Source organism: Cibotium barometz, chromosome 54 (assembly GCF_041138505.1).
Source record: "Cibotium barometz isolate CiBa-2024 chromosome 54, ASM4113850v1, whole genome shotgun sequence".
In the NCBI taxonomy this organism is placed as follows: domain Eukaryota; kingdom Viridiplantae; phylum Streptophyta; class Polypodiopsida; order Cyatheales; family Cibotiaceae; genus Cibotium; species Cibotium barometz.
In genome coordinates, this window is record NC_141099.1 from 33935035 (window position 1) to 33956569 (window position 21535).

Here is a 21535-nt window from a genome sequence, read left to right on the forward strand (position 1 = left end):
GTAATCTTTGGAATTTGCAAGGTTTATATTTTCAAAAAAATCAAATTTTCAAGTTCAGTTTTTTTGAGGTATTTTTCATATAAATCATTTTATTTTGATTGGTTGGAAAAGAACATCTTTGCCAGGTATCACGGGTCACGTGCGGCCGGGCCAGTTGGTGGGTTGAGATTGCGCCACGTGGATCTGCCTCGAGGCGAGATCTCCCGGACAAGGACCCGTCAGATAGGCACGTGTTTGCCGCGGGTGGGACCGGCGAACGAGGTGACCTGGAGAAACACGTGGCTGCAGAGGATTCGCTGAAGCGTTTGGACGGTTGGGGTTGCATACTAGTTGCACTTGCATGGGAAGCTCTCGTTACTTGAGAAAGCCAGGGGCTTCCCAGTTCATTGCAAGCTTCGGGCGAGCTCAAGCTCTGTGTTGCAAAACCCTTGCAGCTTCCAAACCCTAATTTCTTCATAGTCCATCCCCGCAAATGCCTTCCCTCCACAACACCCCTAGCTCTTGACCACACTGGCCTACCTTCCCTGTCCTTCTTCACCTCTAGATCGCTAGTATTATCCGTCGAAACCCCCCCCCCCTCCATCGCCATGGCCGCTGCTTCCTTTCACAGTGTTTCCATCCAAGCCACTACTTCCCAGACCCGGCTTCCTTGCCTTCCCCGTCCCTCATCGTCTTCTCTTTGCAGCAGATCGGCTTTTCTCGGCGCCGACGTCTCCCCTTACCTTACCGCATTCAATGACATTGGATCCCAAGTTCGTCGCATTGTCTCGTCTCGCGGGCGTGACCAGCTAGAGAAGACGGTGGTGATTTCTTCCGTGCTCGCTGACATAGCCAAAGAACTTGTGGTAACTCTCTGCATTCGGCTTCTCTCTCTCTCTCTCTCTCTCTCTCTCTCTCTCTCTCTCTCTGAGCGACTGTGTGTGTCACAGAGAGAGAGAGAGAGAGAGAGAGAGAGAGAGAGAGAGAGAGAGCGAGCGTTTCATGCTTGCTTTGTCTAAAGATATCGTTCGACTAAGAAGCAGAATTATTTCGCATTGGCATCGTTTCCCGAGAGAGAGAGAGAGAGCTCCATGCCTGCTTTGTCAAAAGAAAACGTTTTACGAGGAAAATAGAGAGAGAGAGATCCATGCCTGCTTTGTCAAAAGAAAACGTTTTATAAGCCTGAGAGCGAGAGAGTGTGTGTGTTCCATGCCTGCTTTGTGAAAAGAAATCTTTCTACTAGGAAGCAGAATTATTTGTATTTTCTCCTTTGCATCGTTATTCCAGAGAGAGATAGAGCTCCATGCCTGCTTTCGTTCTACTAGGAAGCAGAATTATTTGCATTTTCCCCCCATTGGCATCGTTTCCCATGTTTCTCCCCTTTCTTTCGAGTATGCGTCTCCATAATGTGCATCCAATATGGCAAATTGAAAGCTCTCATGCTGTCCATCTTTTCTTTCACCTCTTTCTCCAGCGCATTTTATTATTGTTCTGGGTGTGGTGAGTTCAAGTTTCTATTTTTTACCATAGCTGAAAACTAATTCACTGCAAATTGCTAGAGGTTTTGGTAGAATTGAGCAAACTATTATTGCTAATTTAAATAGCTTCATTATGACTCGATTTGGAAGTTTGTAACGCCTAAATCAAGTTCTGTTTGGCTTTATTGTTAGTACATTCGGATTCTTCACACGTTAGGCTTTCCATAGGGAAACCTCTGTATAAGAGGGGTTTTTTTGTGGGTGGTGGGTGGTAGGTGGGGGGAGAGGGAGTTTGGTTCAGTCTAGGCCATAGTTAGATACAAGAGTTTGTTGCAAGACCCACCCCTGTGTGTGCGCGCGCGCGCGTGTGTGTGTGAGAGAGAGAGAGAGAGAGCTGCAACATCCATCTTTCACTGTTGAAATGAGGCTCTGATGTAGGGATTGCTTTCCCACGTGCTTGTGCTTTGAAATTACCCCCGTTATCCCCTAGTACACATGCAGAGACAGAATATTAACTGAGGCGCGGCAAAGTGTTTTCACTGCTGAGCAGGGATGTAGGTTAATGGTGCCATAAACTATGGTGCTAGCATGACATATGCATCGGAGATGAGTGACAAGTCAATTCACACTGTACTTTGTGCCATTTACTGGTTTGGTATTCCAAAATCTGTGAGAATAAATAATATTTGAGAAAATGTGCACGACATTGTCCCCACTAAAAGGTTTGAAGAGGCCTATCAGTAAGGATTGTATTGCCCTCCTGCATGTATTCGAGCGGATGAAAGGATGGCTGTTGTTTAATTTAGGTGAGCAAGATCTTAATGCATACCTGTTGCAAAGCTCAGGTCAACGACATCAAGCATAGCAATTCCAAGGTTTCAGCTAAAAACATTGGAAACCATGAATATTGTAATGTTTTAGTTAGATACATGTGAAAAGCATGGCTGTTGCAAAGTTCTAGCTAGAGATATTTGGAAAGCATGGCTAATTTTAGCTACTCTAGTAGGTGTAGTGTTATTTTGTGCGGCACAGCAGTTTGTCTTGCTCTTTGGATGGACTTATTAACAGATCTCTTTTTTTACACTTGTTCTACATTATGTTGCAGAATCAGACACCTATAGCTATTGAAAGACCACGGGTAGACCCAAAATCGGTTGTATCTGTTATTCTAGGTGGCGGAGCAGGGACTCGACTCTTTCCTCTCACCAGGAGAAGAGCAAAGCCAGCAGTGAGTTTTTTCCTCTATCAAACGATACCACTTTCCTGTCTCGAATCTTCGTGAGCATATAGCTAAGGCAGCATCAGAAGTGCATCCGAAATTGAAATATCTTCGAGAATAAGCAGACTGAAGATTGAAACTCAAAAGTATGTTGATTCACTTCTATATTGTTGCAGGTTCCAATCGGTGGCGCATACAGGTTGATAGATGTGCCGATGAGCAATTGCATCAACAGTGGAATCAATAAAATTTACATACTCACTCAGTTCAACTCATTTTCGCTTAATCGACACTTGGCTCGGACGTACACTTCTGGCAATGGAGTATATTTTGGAGATGGATTTGTTGAGGTTTGTTCCTATTCTCAAGCTCCAGTGCTTTGCTCATCCTTTCATCCCAAACTCGCTATTCATTTGAGTTACAGAAGCCCCTGAAGGAGTAACTGTCTCATTGTCTGTCGTCATCAAGGAATGCATTGTCGTCACTTGAATGCTGACTGTGTCTATGCCCCGATGTTGTATAGGTGTTAGCAGCAACTCAAACTCCTGGTGAGGCAGGAATGAATTGGTTTCAAGGAACCGCAGATGCTGTTCGTCAGTTCACGTGGCTTTTTGAGGTAAAGATTCTGTGTACCTTTACAAGAGATTCAGGCATCTCCTGTGATAAGCCTTTTGTTTGAAGGTAACGACTGTTACGGAGTTTTGTGCATGCCAATGGACCCGGTTTGAAATGGTTGAGTTGTTTTTCTCTACACTGATACAGAATTGATGTCTTCGCTTTGATTACTTTTTTTAATGTTTGTAACTCAAGATTTGAAGTAATGCCTATTCTTGATTTGGATGACAGGATGCCAAAAATAAGCACCTGCAGCACGTGCTTATTCTTTCAGGAGATCACTTGTACCGTATGGATTATATGGACTTCCTTCAGGTCAAGCAATCATGGTTTCCAAACTCCTTTGTAAAGATTGCTGCCTACATCTTGACGTGTTTTTCTAACTTCTTATGTCCACGCCTGCAGAAGCATCAAAATACGGGTGCAGATATCACCATTTCTTGTGTACCAATTGATGAGAGGTACAATGTTTCAAAAGCTTTCCACTTATGTATAGTTTTTGGTGACAAGCATATTTTGTCTTTCATCCAATTCAACGAAGAAAAGAAAAGGGGAAGCGGTAAGAGCCAAGGCATAGTACAGTGGTGTATCTGAATCAAAACTCACAAACGAACTCAAAATCTTTTACTGGTCAGGCAGGCATCAAGTACAAGAGGATAACAAAGGTCTAGTAGGGAAAAGAAATTTTAAAGAAACATCTGACCTCATCTGCATTCATCAAACAACAGGGGGGTTGTGAGGTGAAATGCGTCTTGAAGCTCACAAGATTGCCAATAGCAGTAAAATTTGATTGTTAGCTATAGCATTGAATCTCACTTCATATCAGCATTCTGGATTGCTAACAATGTTGAGTTGCTCTCTGCAGTCGTGCCTCAGATTATGGATTAATGAAAATTGATAGCAGAGGAAGGGTTTTATATTTCAATGAGAAACCAAAAGGGGCTGATTTGAAATCCATGGTAAGAGTAGTACAATTTTGACAAATACTATGGCATGAAAACATCACACTGTTGGAGCATAACTTGCTTACCAAAATTATTTAGTTTCATGCATCTTTCTTTGTGCACAGTTACAATGATGGTACCTGTAATCCAGAGGCTGATCGTTGTTAATGTCAAATGTTTCATGTGTCCTGCAGCAAGTAGACACGACTGTGCTGGGGCTCTCTCCACAGGAAGCTAGGAAAAAACCATACATTGCATCTATGGGAATTTATGCATTTAGGATTGACATATTGCTGAAGCTACTGAGGTGAGAAGAAAGTGCACAGCTTAAGTGTCGCATTGGTGCTGTTTAAGAGCTTAGAAAGGTCTAATGCTCTGTTTTCACTCGATCTAGGTGGCGATATCCAACCTCAAATGATTTCGGTTCAGAGATTATACCAGCATCAGCTAAAGAGTACAATGTCCAAGTAGGCTGAGTTTCAGCTACTTCGTTCATTTGTTTGATTGATATTTCATGCACCTGATTCGATGTACGCTGATTTTTGACCTTTGGACTCAGGCTTTTCTCTTTGATGATTATTGGGAGGATATAGGAACAATTAAATCTTTCTTTGACGCGAATTTGGCTCTTACAGATCAGGTCTCTCTCACTCTCTCATGAATATAAATGCATGATAATTTAATTTCTCCAAGATACATTTTGACTTGGTAAGGGCATTAGGAAGTTAGGTCTACAGAATCTACTGCTTTGTTTATATTCATTGCTGTTCTAGGGTGCATTGTGACTATGTCAAAGTCTTGTTCTCGCTATGTTTCCTCCTAGGAAAGAAAAAAAGAGAAATCCATTCTCTGTTGCACATTGCAAAACTGAGATCAAGAATCTCATGAACTAGTTTAACTAGCCTACGGCAAAATATGGTCTAGGAGTCCATACTCCTACTGGAAGGATTTCGCAAGAGTACACTCGAGTTCTTATGGAGAGAATTTTCTGAGCTAATGATTGTTTCAGGATTTCAAACACCTGAATTTAAGTCTTAAATGATTTCCTCAAGTTTTCAAGGCAGTGAGTTCATGAAAAGTAGACTTCATTCATCTAGTTTTATATAATATTACTGCATCTGAATTTCCGCATCTTGTTTTTGCTTGCAGCCTCCAAAGTTCCGGTTCTATGACGACTCATATCTAGGTTTATATATATATAAGATACTGCATCTGAATTTCTGCGTCTTGTTTTTGCTTGCAGCCTCCAAAGTTCCGGTTCTATGATGCTGAGAAACCCATCTTTACTTCTCCACGCTATCTTCCACCTACTAAGATTGAAAGCTGCCGGGTATGCAAATTCAAATTTAGAAGTTTCTGGGGCATTTTTCAGCTTGCACCTTGAATATTACATGGTTCCAAATGTTGGTGTTCATTTTTGCAGATCCTTGACTCGATAGTGTCCCATGGATGTTTCCTAAGGGAGTGTAGTGTTGAGCACTCTATAGTCGGGATTCGGTCTCGGCTTGAATCTGGTGTTGAGCTTAAGGTGAGATTCTCAAATGAGGATATCCACGTTTCTTACAGGGTACTTGCACTTTCTCTGTAGGCTGTTGCTAAACCATATGGAGTTCGCAGGATGTCATGATGATGGGCGCCGATTTTTACGAAACAGAAGCAGAGATGGCTGCCCTTCTTGCGGAGGGAAAAGTACCCGTTGGAGTAGGAGAAAATACCAAAATCAAGTAAATCATTTTTGCATGGATTCTGATGTGATTCGTTTCTTCACAGAAGCAAGGAGGTGCTAATTATTGTGTCTACTTTGCCAGGGATTGTATAATTGATAAAAATGCGAGGATAGGTAGGAATGTGGTGATAGCAAATACAGATGTACGTCAACCAGCATTGAGTTTTTGTTTCATGCAGTTATGTTGACATACTGGTGAAATTTTGTCTTGTGAACTTACTAGTTTGAATATGTTACAGCACGTACAAGAGGCAGAAAGGCCATGTGAAGGATTTTACATCCGCACAGGCATAACAGTTATTTTGAAGAATTCGCTTATCAAAGATGGGACTGTGATTTGAATACTCGTCTTACCTTAAGATGAGACAGACAAACACAGCTGCAATAGCAAGAGAACACTCAACTGGCTTGTTAGCAAGTTAGAGAAGCGAGCATCTTGTGCTCGTATATACGAGGGGATAGGCCAGCCTTGTGGCTGGCTGATGAAGAGAACCGGAAAGTCTGTACACCTGTGCAGATTTGTTGGGATCTTGAGATCCGAATATCATATACACAGCATGTTTGCCTGCAGAAAATCCTTTCATGTACAGAAAACTCTCTTCTCCTTAATTAACATTGTACAGAGAACTCTCTTAAAGAGGTGTGTAAAGTAACGTTTTGAATAAGCTCCCTTTTAATTCACTACCTTCCCCATGGACATTTGGGCATGGTATATATTGAGCTACTGAATCTAGGTTCTTTGCTTTTCGAGGCCCACCCTCACACGGATGCCTATTTTGTTTGGACCTGCAGTAATCATGTTGAACCAGCTGCTTATGCTAATACAAGAACAGTTGTACAGTTTGGATTTTAGCCAAAAGTATCTGAATCATGAGTTGATCAAGCCTCAAAGGTTTTTCCATTGAGTGCTTAAGTTGCCCTGTTTCCCTTGTCTTGCCATTGAAGGAGGGTTTGAACTTTGCTCCATTTCAAGTCATCAAAAATATCTGATTTCGTGAACGCTTTAAGACTTTTAAGTGTCCCCTAGGCCCTTATGCAGTGGAAGGCCAGTAAAATTTCATAGCTAAAAACAGAGAGCCTCGATGACGACGTACATATAGAGTAGCTCTGCCTGTCGGTTTGTTTGCAATGGTTACAACCGTGCGATGAGTCTTGTTGAAATATCTAATCCTCGCCTCCCTTTCTCCTTACCAGCTGTTACTCGAGTTCACAGGCGGACGGAATCAAGGAACTAGAAAAGGCAACCAAGGATGTACGGCAAACCTTTCTATACTGCTTTCAATACAATTTGTTTTATTAACTAAGCAACATTTGAATTACTTTATCGATACTTGAATCACTTTATCTATACTTCTATACCTTTATTAATAAAACATAATTTCAAGTGGCCAATTAAGGAGAGGAGGGAGAAACGAGCTTTCCCTTTTTCTCAAATTTTGAAAGGAAAGCTATCCTTCTTTTACCTAATGATTTCTTTGAGAGAAAATAGAGGCTTTCCTTTTAAAAGGTGAGTTTCATAGGTAAACTTCAACATGTAGGTGTGTTTCTTTTTTTTAATATAAAGAAAAGACATGTCACTCAATGTATTTATTTGAGAGTGATCACACCTCACCATACATCCTTACTCATTAAATTTAAATTTAATTAAGTAAAATTATATATGTATGTATGTATGTATAGATATATGTGTAAATATAATAAAACATAATATTATATATAATATATATTTGCATGTGTACATGTGTAAGAGAGAATTTCTGTGGGAGAGTGTATTTGTGTGCATGTGTAGGCGCGCGCGTGTGTGTGTGTGTGTGTGTGTGTGTGTGAGAGAGAGAGAGAGAGAGAGAGAGAGAGAGAGAGAGTTTTAACATTTGAGAGTGAGTAAACGTGTATGTATGCATGTCAGTGTGACAGAGAGAAAGAGAAACAGAGACATTACATGTAAGATGTATTTATTTGAGAGTACATTTCACCATGCATTTCCATCCATTAAAACATAATCTATATATGTGTATGTGTGCATTATTCAAGTCAAGAGCTTACCTTAGACTCTTACCAAAGCATGTGTCGTTGAGTCTTGCCTTCGAGCTACAAATGTAACTTTCTATTGTTGTTGTGTTAGTTCGTCTATCACATCCTCACTTTGTTGTCACACCGGAATGTCTTTTGGTAAAAGGGTGAAAGGAGAGCACTTAGTACTTACTAGATGGAGGTAAGAAGAGGCAGTCCTTCACAATGGTTCTCTCTCACAAAGGCAAGGACAGAAGAAAAAGCTATTGCAAGAAAAAAAACCTACAATCAAACCTATCTAGCATGCATCCATTAAGCAAGAAGAGGGAAGAAAGAGAGCTCACAAATAAACCATTACAAGGGAATAATTGTATATTACTTATTGTAAAAAATGACATACACGAAACTAGTTTTTATACTAGGCCGACCAAACTTAAAAATAGATTAGCCTCTATTACTAGTCTTAAGTAACTATGTACACTAAGTCTGTAGACTTTTGCTATTTGATATTAAAATCGTGGTAGGGCTGCTTTATATATTTTAATGCCATCTTGCAAAAGTTAAGTGTTTGTTCATGAGGGTAAGATGACAAAGTACCTTATCGTAAGTCCGGCAGGTAAAACCATGTTAACCAACAAAGTGGTTAACATACCTCCCTTCTTAATAGTGATCGCGCACTCGCATCACACAAGTCAATCACCCAAGTCGATGGTGATGCTTCTGTTGGAAAGTGGATGGTCCAAGATTAGTTCGAGATCGATCCAAAGGCTAGATGTATGGCAAAGTGATAGGAAGCTTTGGATAGCCTTGATGGCAAGTAGCTTATGGAGGCAACATGGGAAGTGATAGGCTACATAGAGGTTCTCCTCCATTGGTTGTGGAAGTGGTGTGGACCCTTCAACATTGGTAAGCAATCCGCACTTTGTGTTTAATGAAATGAGTGCTAGGACCTCAATGTGGAGGTCCGGGATGTCTTGGCATGGTAGGGGGTGTTATGCCCAAATCTCTAGCGTGATGCCTAGAGATTGGGCTTTTTCTTGACAAATACGTCACAAACCAGGATGAGATTTTGTTGGTGTTAGAATTAGAGTCAAAGCAGAGGATATAATCTTGGAAGCTTGTTGGAAGTACTTGCAAGATTGAGGGTTCTCCAAGTAATGAGTTGTACCATGGGCCAAGCTTGCCCGCCATGGTCCTCCCATCTAGAGATGTACCTAGAGGGTTAGCGCAGACGAGGTAGTTGCAAGTGCATGTGTATATACATACGTGCCATGAGATATGAGAAGTGAAAAAATTGTGATACCCATAGAGTGAAATATTCAGGTGCCATGCATGGGCAATGGGCGTGGACGTACTCCTCCAGCACAAAGACTTCTCCAACACACAACTATGTTCTTGGACTCTTTTTGCTACTTTCTTCGACATTTACTTGATAACCCTTTTCTTGGGGGGAATCAAGATTAGTAGAGTGTTTGAAGAATGGTAGTGAATTTGTGCATGGTTGTGCCCACATCTATAAGAGGGTTGGGTTGCCTCTGTGGCTCAAGGGATGTGGGATTGTCGAGCCTACGGGATAGAGACGACGTGGATCAAGGGGTGGTATAGTCAAAGGTAAGGCCACACAAGGTTCTTCTTGGCTGATTGTAGGAAGGTCCAAGGGATGGGTTGTACCATGAGCCAGGCTTGCATCCAGCAAGGTTCCCCCATGTAGAGATGTACCTACACACTACTTTATTTGTTTGCCTTTTTAGAGGGGATGTATTGAAGACCATAACCTTGCTTTTCCCAAGGTTTGCTGTGAGATCTCGTTGTGCACCAAAGTCTTGTAACTCTTACACATGATTTGAGATAGGAAATTAGTAATTTATGTGTAACAAGGTTGGCCGATAAGGCAAGTGGGAACAAAATAGAAAATTGGTAGTTGATGTGTGTAACGATAGTTGTTGATGTGTAACGAGGCTACCCGATAAGGCGGTTGGGAATGAGATTGGGTTGTCCATGAGAATAAAAGAATTTAGGACACCCAATCTGATAGGTACATGGGTAAACTGCAAACTATGGATAGCTTACCAGACATGGCTGAAGGGATCCAGGTGCTTCTTGAACCTCTTTTTAAAATGTTGGTGCTATTCGGTCTACTTGCTTAAAGCATGGCAATATCGGTGGAAACAAGGGAAGCACTACCGACCTTCCTCGACTTGCAAGTGAAATAGATTTTATTTTCTCGGGTGATGATGTGGCCATGTGAGCCTACATGATGCATTTTTTTTCATTTTCTTAAGGGTGATGATGTGGCAACATGAGCTAATGTGATGACATGGCAACATAAACCAACCTCCTTTTCTTTTGGGTGTGATGATATGGCAACATGAGCCTAGGTGATGGCATAGTGATGTGAGCTATAAAAAAAAATTAAGATGATGATGTGGCAACATGAGCATACGTGATGACATGGAGATGTCAACAACAACGTAATGACATGGTGACGTGAGCCAACTTTTTTTGTGGGTAAGGTTGTGTGTGGGTGTTTTTACGTATGGAATTTTTTCCTGAGGGGAGAGTTTCAAAAACTTAGGAGGACAATTTTAAAGAATCTAAGGGGAAGAAAAATTAAAAGGGCCTAAGACGGGATAGTTTATAGGAGGAGGGTTGAGTGTGCATGTGTGGATGTGTGGATGCACATGCTGGTGAGTGTGGGTGTGTGTATATGCTATGTGCTTCTTGTAGGTTCATGTGCGTGTTCTTAATTTTTGGTTGTTCTTTAGTTTTGTTTTGGGTTTCAAAGTTTTTTTTTAATCATTCTCGAGTATATGTGTGTGTATAATTAATAGAAAGTTCTACGTTACATATGTTTTGGATTTCAAGGTTTTTTTAATATAATCATTCCCAAGTATGTGTATGTACAATTAATAGGAAGTGCTACGTTACATATGTACAACTTGGTTTTAAGGATTTGGCTTACCGTTTTGGCCCATTGAGCGAAGGTGGAGAGTCGCTTTCATATTCCACGACGACAGCCTTGACATCACTGCTATCTGCCAACTTTGCTAACGTGCTTGTTGATTGAGCTCTGTCTTTCTAGTTCCAGCTGGCAAGTTGGTGTTGTAGCATGGCGCATGTGTACAGTTGTTATGGGGTCATGGTGGTCCCTTTAAGTCCTAGGGTTGCTTAGCATAGAAGTGGATGCATGATTCTTTTTGGGTTTGGCACCATATGGGTGGCTCTTCTTCAGGAATATGGATGGGTAGGGCTACTGCACATGGAGAAGGTGTTTCCTCTTGCTTCTTAGAGCTCACAGGCTCTTTCGACTTTTCTGAAGAAGGTGGTGTTGGCACAAGAGTCGATATGGAATCCACTACTCTACAACCTTACTTGAGCTTTGAAATTAGCATTGCAGGCATGGCTTTGGGTCTCCATACCCACTTGGATTTGATGTTCAAGGGGTTTAGGATGCGGGTTTCCTTGATTTTTTCACCCAACAGTGGAGTTTTCCTTCATAGAATCCTTGTTCTTCTAGCCATTTGTTGGTTGGGATCCAATGAAGCATAGACTTCTCGGGTGGTACTAAGTACGAAGGCCGTCACTTAGATCTTTTCGGCTTTTGGGGTTGTGTGGAGGATAATGAGGTTTTTAGAACCCAAATGGATGGGTTCCCTTCATAGAAGTTCAAGGCTTCTAGCAACTTTTCATATGTGCCTTGGCTAGCCAGGGCCATGGTATTCTTGGGTACCTACTTATTCTTGGTGACCTCCCTGAAGAGATGTTAAGGATGAGGTCTTAGAGGTGGTCTCTCCGTCTTTGTCCCGATGAGGTTTTAAATCTCTATAATGGTTTAAGGGGGTGAGGCAAGAGAGTTGTTACGTGTTAGGGGTTATGTGAGGTGGTGGTTTGTAAGTGAGGCTTGGGATGTTGATAGATTTGGGGTGCCCTCATCCACCAAGGGTACAGTACCATTCCAAAGAAAAGCTCAAGCGTCACGGTCCTTCTTCACCAAACTGACGATGCAATCCATCCCCTCGCAAGATTGATGCTCTGTTTCAATGTACACAGTTTTAGATCCAATCTTGTTAATCCCATTTTGGATTAACAAAACATGATCCCATTTTGGATTAACAAACATGATCCTCAATTAAGAACATTAATAAGTGTCATGAAACGGCACTATAAAAGTTGTACATTATGAGATATTGGCCACCCAAGGCCTCGTAAGTGAGTTTTGGGCACCCAAGTGTGAATAAGGGCCAAATGTATATAAGGCATTTTCACATAATGAAAAGATACAATCCCCTTTGTGATATTGAGAGCTCTCCCTTTGTGTCTTGAGAGAGATTGGAAGAGTCAGAGCATTCTAGCATTGTGCCTCTTTCATGCTTGTGTGAGAGTGAGAGAGAGAGAGAGAGAGAGAGAGAGTGATTGCCCTATGTGAAGGTGTGAGAAACTCCACGATGATAGTGTGGAGGTGGAACTTGGATTTTGGAGCTTAACGAGCGAGCTTGGAGGCTTCAAGGGACTCAAGATCGAAGCATTGGAAAGTACCCTACGACAGTTGTGATCTATCGCTCATCCATTAGGTGAAGGTGCGATCTTACGCCCGACGAGAGTGCATCGAATCACCCAGGACCTTTCTACCAAAGAAGTGTGGGATCAGGACAATCCGCAAGCACACACCTGAGTGTTTTAAGAAACCTAACCACCGTTGAAACTAGTAGCGAAGAGTCCACGGAAGAAGGGCTGAGGTAAACTTGGGCTTGGGGAAGAGGAGAAACCACCCTCCCCAACCAGGTCCAGTGGTATCATTGATATCGTCTGAGGATTTTTCGATCTCCAAACCAGTCATGATGAAGAAGCGCAATCTGTTTGCGGGCATGGGTCCATCAACTAGCGCTGGACTTAGTTCACAACAAGAAGTGCCTGCCATTCCAAACGTTGAATTCTAGGCTGTCGAATACCGGCACCCCCCGAATAAGACGAGATATGGAAAGTGCGGCTAGGATGGGTCAAATATTCTTCTCCACCATCGAGGAAGTAGAGTTAGACCTCAAAGGAAGTGAGGTGGAATGACAACTACGAGAATTGAGCGTAAGGAAGCAAGAGCTTAATACTCATAGGACGAGAGCTGAGAAAAAGGAAACGAGAAGTTTTAACCTACTCCAGTCATCAAGAGGGAAGGAACCTGAAATAGTTATGGGTAGAAGTGAGGGAGAAATTTCAAACTTAGAACCCATAAACGAGGAGTCCAGAATGGAGGAAGGGTTTACAACCATAGAAGAAGTGGGTAACTTAGCTAGCATGGCAAGTGAAGTAGAGAACCGACTCTACACCAAAAAGGATATTGAGCAAGCAAGACAAAAACATGACGGTGGATGAGCTCAATAATGCCATATTAGAAAAATTGAAAGTCAAAGAGGGAAGAGAAACATCTGGGCATGGGCATAATCACCTTTATCCCCGCACAGGGAATTGGTATGGTGCTCTATGTGTGCAGAGATTAAATCATACCACCACCGAGTGTCCACAGTTACCATCACTCTATTGTGTTCACTATGTAAAATTAGGAAATCACGACACTTCAATGTGTAGATACCAAAGGTTTTAAAATGTTACACAACTACCAGCAACTTAGAACCCCATTGGCTTTACCAGTGCCACCTGTATAGATCACCACTACTGCGGCATAACCCAACTCTTTCTACTTACCTAGGGGGATGTTACGGGTATAAGACGCTTCACCCTTGCTGCCCACCAGTTCTACCACCACCACATGCTAAGATTAATCAAGTATTGATTGAGGAGCCATCAAAAGATGTTGATATGGTGTGGGAAATAGAACTTAGCGGAGAGTACTATGAGGAAACGGCTAAGGTTACGCCAGAATACTACGTCCTACAGAATAATACACCAGTACCTGTGTTTCAAACCACGGTACAATGGAAGGGCAAGGACATGAACTCGAATTTGAGAAGAGGACCGCTACAATACTTTGGTTGCGGAGGGCCACATCGAGTAGCCGTACCCAAACAAGAATATGAGTCATACGCATCAACCACAACAAGTGGTGGCTTCGCCCAATGACATGCCAGTGCTCACCTATACTAAATGTGGAATTGATCATTTGATCAAGGATTGTCCATATACCAAGCAAGTGGATCTACTTCTACTACCAACAATCAGGACACTATCCGGACCAATTAATGTATAATCTGGGAAGATCACACCACTCAATGTCCAACAAGAGCTCAATCAAGCTCAACTAGAAGATAAGGGAAGAAATCGAGCAAATGTGACTATTTCCAGAACTGGCTGCCGTAGGAGAAGAGTGAAAAAAGTAGGTAAGGATGACACACAGGTCACAATCCAAGATGGATCCGAAGAAGATACAATTGATACCGGATCCACCCAATCAAAGGAGGGGTCAAGGGATCAATCATAGAGGATCCACCCAATCAAAGGAAGACGGGGGTCAAGGGATCAATCATAGAGGATCATATCAGGGAAAGCAAGGAGAGCAACCGACGACTCCTAAGGGGGTCGGTGAATATCCCAATGCCGACGAAGAAATAAGAAAGCTTGAAGATGCCAAGGCCTTAGTTGAAGAGTACCAATGGCTTCATGAAGCCAAGCTGAGGGCCAAACTAGGTAAGGGATACAGTTTATCCATGAAATGAGCCAGCCCAGGATAGGGTATTGGACGTGCCAACCCCAATTCCAGAAGGAACAGAAGAGGAGTCCCAAGCAAACACAATGTCCACAATGTTTGAAGAAAATGGGTTAGGGGAGTCCCCATCCATTCCTTCCCTATGGAAGAATATGAGACACCTACATGGGAAGAGCCCTCTGTCTCCAAAGAACCCAGAGACATAGGAAGTCTTCCGGCTATGCTATCCACACCTGTCCAAATGCCATTGGGGGAACTATTATGCGACTCACCAAACCTATGGATAGACGTAAAGGAATGGGTAGAGGGCGGTCTAAAGCCATCCAATACTATAGATGAGTCTCTACCACCTCTGGTAAGAAAGAACCTTGAAGCATACAAGGAAAACCCGAGTGGTTAAGATACCAGCAGTTAACCAAGTGGGACGCTACTACGAAAGCGACGACACAAACGCTACCATTACGATTCATCATAATGGGTACCAGCAGGCATTGGCTATCCTAGATTGAAAGCAACGACACAAACACTACCATTCCGATTCATCATAATGGGTACCAGGCATTGGCTATCCTGGATGGTGGGGCGGGGGTTAGCATCATTACAAAATGTTGCTAGGAAAATTGAAAAAAATTTGAACTAAAAAAAGCAGATCTGATCGTTAAAATGGTTATGGTACATCTTCAAGGCCCATTGGGCTTCTGGAAAATGTTAAATTCAGACTTTTTACGTTTCACTACCATCATATATTAATGGTCATGGACTTCCTGCGCAACCTGATACCTATGACATAATATTGGGGAGACCCTTCATGAGGGAATCCAAATTGGTGCATGATTGGGCCTTGGATCACATGTATGTACATAGGGATTCGCAAATCTTAAAGATTGATCTCAGAATATGGAAAGCACACCCCATGGAGGGGCAGTTGTTTGGTAACGATTCAGTCACAATGGAACAAACCACTTCCATACAGATATGCCAACCCGTAGAGGGAGATTCCAAGGATGAAGAGGAAATGAACTTCAGTGAAAACTGGCTACCATTGATGTAATGCAACCCAGGGAAACCCAGTATTTGGAATCTCGAACCGTCCATACAACCTCTATCTGTATGGTTAATTGGCACATCATGGATGAGGAAACACGAGAGGAAAAATCAAGTACAAAAGGTACTGTAGCACGAAGCCGTACCAGTGCTCAACGCCTCAGACGATAGCGAAATCAGAAAAGGTATATAGCCCGACGAAATTCCCTATTACTAAGAAAACCTACAATGCCCAATGGTTGAGATACCTTGAGGCCACTAAGTTACACGATGAGTTCTCAAAGGATTGGGGCGAGGAGTTGAGTAAGATATCGTTGGAGGGAAGGCACAAGGAGAAAATCATCCTTCAAAAACCAGATGCACCCAAGCTTACAAAGGCTGGGCACCGAAAACACAATAAAGCCCTAGAAAAGGCAGAACATGAGGCAAAAAAGATCATGGCTAAAGCCAAAAGTGACAATGAGGATAAGCCAGACTTGCTTTCAGTACTACCTGACCATTTCAAGAACTACACTGTTGATGAACAGAGGGTGGTCTGACTGACAGCTACTAGGGTGAAAGAGGATGGGTTGTCCACATCGTATGGCAGAAGTTAAGGAGGTGGATATTGCAAGACCGAGGGAAGAAGCTCGGCCCGTATACATTGCTAAGACTTAACTTTGGTTGAAGAAGAAGAGCTCATTGCTCTCCTCAGAGAATTTAAGGATTGCTTTGCCTGGAATTATAAGGAGATGAAAGGGGTACCGCCTGAGGTGGTACAACATACGATTCCTATCATCGAAGGTTTGAGACCAACCAGGCAGAAATCATACCAGATGAATCCTAAGTATGTGGCAATTGTAAAGGAGGAAATTGACAAGCTCATTGCTGTGGATTTCATCTATGAAATCAAGCTGTAAGGTTCCTCCCTTCTAAAATGGGAGAAACACTTAAGATAGTCCGCTAAGTCTTATCTTGGGAAAAAATTCCTATTCATCGACACCTTGACCCTGTAGAGATTCAAGGATACGATTCATAGGTATGACCTAGCTCTATCCCGCAGGGGGAGCATGATTTTCTAAACATCAAATCACCCATAGGGCAATTGATCATAAATTGGGCAACTACTAGACTTGATTTCTAGAGACAACACTTTTTTCCTCATCTTATACAAGGCACAGCCGCCGCTGGCCTAGTCTTCTAGAATAGAGTTGCCCAGGAACCTAACTATCTAACGTAGGGCTTTCACTTAATCTATTGGAAAGCTACCCGACTAATCGGGTCCACCCGTCCGTAGGATGGTGCCGTCAGGGCATTCCATCCTCCCACTTTCCACCCTACTCAGGCATCAATTTGTTTTCTAATTAATCCTACCACACTGTTTGACATAAATAAGCATATTCCTTAATTAAGGCCCTTTTTCACAAGGTTTGTTAAAACAGCCTTCTTACACAATACAATCATACCAAAGACAAGATGTAATTATATAAAAAGTTTATACATGAACCAATTTCATACAAGCCAAACTGGCTCTCTTATTCTTATTCTGTCGATGATCTAGAATTCGGCCTTCCAGCCTCTACATGCTGGGCAAAACCCTACGGGACCATACACCTCATGCGAGGACTCAAGCCGGCCTGTCGCCCTCTCAGGCTCCATTGCTCGATCCTCCCACCCCTCAGAGGGATGTCTGCACACTAGGGTGGGCTTATTTACCGCACTAGCCTGGGCCCTCAGAACTAGGCAGCCTCATAATCTCTCGCCTCAATCGGCGATCCTTATTCTCCCAAAGGTATGAGGGATACCTTGGGCCATTCCCGGGCTTTGCTAACGACGCCGCCCGGCTACACAAGCACGAAATGGAGTTAGCGTTAAAGCAAAAAAATTCTTGAATTCTAGAGATAACAACTTCAATGCAATTACCAAATATAGCATTCACAATTCATGAAGATAACAATTTCAACGCAGTTTATTGAATACAACATCACATAATTCGTAACTTCATATAATTTTTATGTCGTCATTTTAAAAGGAAAAGACACCATTCATTAACACTAATTTAAGAAAAATCTTTTCTTTTGAAAATTAACCAAGCTAACCTGGCCACCGTTTCCTTGAGGGGCTTGAAAAGGGAGGACTGGGCCGCATTGGGCACATCTTCTCCCATCTCATTGTTACGTGCTCCTCTTGAGGTAATATTTTGTCGTCTCCGAGATGAGGCCATCTTAGGCGTCGCCTTGTAGAGCTCGCTGCTGCGATCGAAACGCTTCAGTCGGATCTGAATTCCGAGCTCGTTTGCTCACCGTATGAGCAAAAGAATATGGCGCACGAACCCTTTCTTGAGGCAAAAAACCCTTATTAAAGTCTACGCAAATGGGGGGGGGGGGATTGTGAGATGTCCTTAAGGGCAAAAACGTGGAGAGGGCTGGGAGGGGCTGCTGGAAGTCTCTTCACACGGGGGGGGAGAAGAGTTAAGGACACTGCCTCTAAGGAAGAGGGGGATGGAGGAAAATTGGCTTATCTGAAAAGAGCCAAATGAGGGGGTGTGAGAGGGGTGTGAGAGGGGTGGCTGCAAGGGCGGCTGTACTGTAGCAAGTACGCTACACAGGGACGGACGGTGGTACAACAGGGCATACGCTACACAGAAGTGCGTGCCGTCTCTGTGGAGCACCCCGGGGGTTTATATAGCTGAGGGGTGAGGATACGGGCGCTGCGCAAAGCAAGGACGAAAGGACGGTGTACCTTCAAAGGCTATGGATCAGTGGCCTGCATGGGTCTAGGAGAAAGGTACGGTGTCGGTTGTCCGGGAAAGGAGTGGTACGCATGTACCTTATCTGGTCTGGGGCAGCATGGGTGTCCACGTAAGGGTACGCGTGGACCATACAGTGGGCGGCCGTCCTTTGGTTCTTGGGCGGCCATCGTACGGGCACCCTAGTTAGTGTGTACGGACCAAATTTTGGGACGGGGTACCCAAATTTGGGACGCCGACCTTGATTTGCGTGCCGGACCGCCGCCCCGGGGGGCGAAAACTTTTTTTGTCCGAGAGGTTCTCCTGGTCGTAGGGGTTCAGACCGTTCGTCAATCGGACGCCCGATCGTGCATTTATTAAGGTTTAAAGGTCGCCGCGTTTTTTAACTAAAATGATTGAAATTAGCATATAGGCTTGATCCGGTGTCCGTTTTGGATGCTGTAAAATCCTATATTAGGGTAAAATCGCGGTCGCCGTTTTTTAACTAAAATGATTGAAATTAGTGTATAGGCTTGATCCGGTGTCCGTTTTGGATGCTGTAAAATCATATATTAGGGTAAAATCGCATGTAGATTCCAAATTTGGACTCAGAATTTGAAGATTCTAAGTAGAAATGACTCAAATAATAAAATCATTGATATTTATACCATAAAAACTCATAATTACATTGACATTTCTTTATTAGTGAAGATGGGTATGTTACACAAACATACAGATTGGTTGTCACCGATCGTGATAGGACCTAAAAAGAATGGAAAACGTAGGGTATGTGTTGATCTTAAAAAGGTTAATGCAACCACTAAGAAAGACCATTACCCATTTCCTTATACTACAGAACACGTTTTGGAAAGACTGGCTTGGGAGAGAAGCGTACAACTTCTTGGATGGTTTCTCCGGCTATAATCAGGTGTCCATAGCACTAGAGGACCAGCACAAGATAGCTTTCAACATAATGTGGGGAACATTTACCGTTCGGCCTCCCAAACGCCCCAGCAACCTTTCCAACGGTTGATGCACAGCCATACAAGGTTATGCAATTCGGCCTCCCAAACGCCCCAGCAACCTTTCCAATGGTTAATGTGCACAGCCTTCAAGGACTACTTACAAAAGTGGTTGGAGGTATTCATTGACGATCTATGTGCACACTCTCGATGGGTAGATCATCTAGCAGCCTGCTTAAGAAAAGTGTTCGAGGGATGTCGATTATATCGTATATCATTGAACCCCATGAAGTGTCAGTTATGGGTCAAGCATGGTGTGATATTAGGCCACATTGTCTCAAAGAATGGTATATCCACTCACGATAGTAAACTCAAACTGATATTGGAGCTTCCACCACCTACCAATTACAAAGGAGTGCAAAGGTTTACGGGTCATGTGGGGTATTATCGACACTTCATAATTTTTTATGCTGAGATAGCCAGACTATTGTATAAGCTTCTCATTGTCTTTGAGTGGACTAAGGAATGTCATATAGCATACGATCGTCTGAAGCAAGCATTGGCAAGCGTGCCAATTCTATGACCCCCCAATTGGGATCTCATATTTCACGTGCACATTGATGCATCAAATTTTGCTATTAGTTGCGTGATGGCCCAGCTTGGTGAGTTCAAATTGGACTATCCAGTTTGCTTTGCTAGTCGTCGGCCCAGCTTGGTGAGCTCAAATTGGACTATCCAGTTTGCTTTGCTAGTCGTCGAGTTGAACGATGCAAAGGTGAATTATACCACCATAAAGAGAGAAGGATTGGCCATGGTTTAAACCGTGAAGAAATATCGACATTACCTCTTGGCCAACAAATTCATATTTTTTGTGGACCATCAAGCCTTACTATACCTTGGTAAATAAACCTTGCACCACGGGGAGAATCACATGATGGTTACTATTGTTGTTGGAATTCGACTTTACAGTCACGATTAGAAAGGGGACATAACATGTGTTGGCCGACCACTTGTCTAGAATTCCAAATGGGGAACCAGCTAGTGTTGATGATGACCTTCCTGATGCTTGTTTATTTAAGTTGGACATGGTATCCAAATGGAGCGAAGAAATCTTAGAAGCGTATGGTTTTCCGCCCCAAGAAATACCCTTGAACAAAGATAAAATGTGACGACTTATCAAGCTAGCTGCACCTTATCAATTGATTACGGGAGAATTATATAGACTCAAAAAAGATAATGTGCTCCGACGGTGCATTAGAGAGGATGAGTTCATCACTCACCATATTGGAAGAGGCTCATTCATCAGGGATAGCAGGCGGGCAATTTTCTGGAGAAATCATATCTTGAAAAGTGCTTCAAGCAAGATTGTGGTGGCCTATGTGATTCGGGGATGCCATAGAATTTGTCAAAAGATGCGAAGAATGCCAACGTTTCACTATCACAGCAAAAGGATAAGATGCCGCTCACCCCTATTGTTGTAAGACAACCATTTGAGAAATGGGGGATAGATTTTGTGGGACCGATTAGTCCAGTGGCACATCCATCCCAAGCCCGATACATAATCATGGGGCCACGGACTATTTCACAAAGTGAGCAGAAACCAAAGCCTCAAAGAGAGCTGATGCGCGAACAACTGCAAAATTCTTATAGGAGCAAATCATCTCGAGGTTTGGTTGCCCATTATAATTAGTAAGTGATCGCGGTTCACATTTTATCAATGAGGTGATTGATCATTTACTTGCAGGATTCTTAGTGATCCATCAAAAATCATCACCTTATTATCCACAGGCCAATGGTCAAGCGGAGAGTACAAACAAGTCTTTATGTACTATCTTGACAAAAACCTTGGAAGCAAGTCAAACAAACTAAGAACACAAGCTAACAGCAGCCCTATGGGCCTATCGAACATCATATAAGGTGGCGATAGGTTACACTCCCTTCCATTTAGCTTATGGTGTGGAAGCAGTTATGCCTATGGAATACCTAGTCCCAAGCTTAAGGATCACCGTACAAGAGTGGCTAACGAAGAATGCATAAGCCAAAAGGCTAATTGATTTAGAAAAGCTTGACGAAACTAAACTGATAGCATCACATGGGCTCATGATTAAAAATTTACGAAGGAAACACTAGTTTGACAAAAACCTTAAGCAAAAAGAACTTGAAACGGGGGACCTTGTCCTTGTATGGTGTCGGTAG

General features: G+C 42.7%; 1 protein-coding gene across 1 annotated transcript; it reads left to right on the forward strand.

Moving 5' to 3' along the window:
* Positions 1 to 353: 353 nt before the first annotated feature.
* On the forward strand, positions 354 to 6820 carry LOC147608073 (glucose-1-phosphate adenylyltransferase large subunit 1-like). The gene is made up of 15 exons (XM_086789801.1): positions 354 to 845; positions 2563 to 2685; positions 2853 to 3026; positions 3200 to 3292; positions 3523 to 3606; positions 3697 to 3752; positions 4157 to 4250; positions 4430 to 4542; positions 4630 to 4702; positions 4795 to 4875; positions 5479 to 5565; positions 5659 to 5763; positions 5853 to 5959; positions 6044 to 6104; positions 6201 to 6820. The coding sequence occupies exons 1-15, from the start codon at positions 588 to 590 to the stop codon at positions 6300 to 6302; spliced, it is 1611 nt and encodes a 536-aa protein (XP_086645927.1). The 5' UTR covers positions 354 to 587; the 3' UTR covers positions 6303 to 6820.
* The last annotated feature ends 14715 nt before the right edge of the window (positions 6821 to 21535 follow it).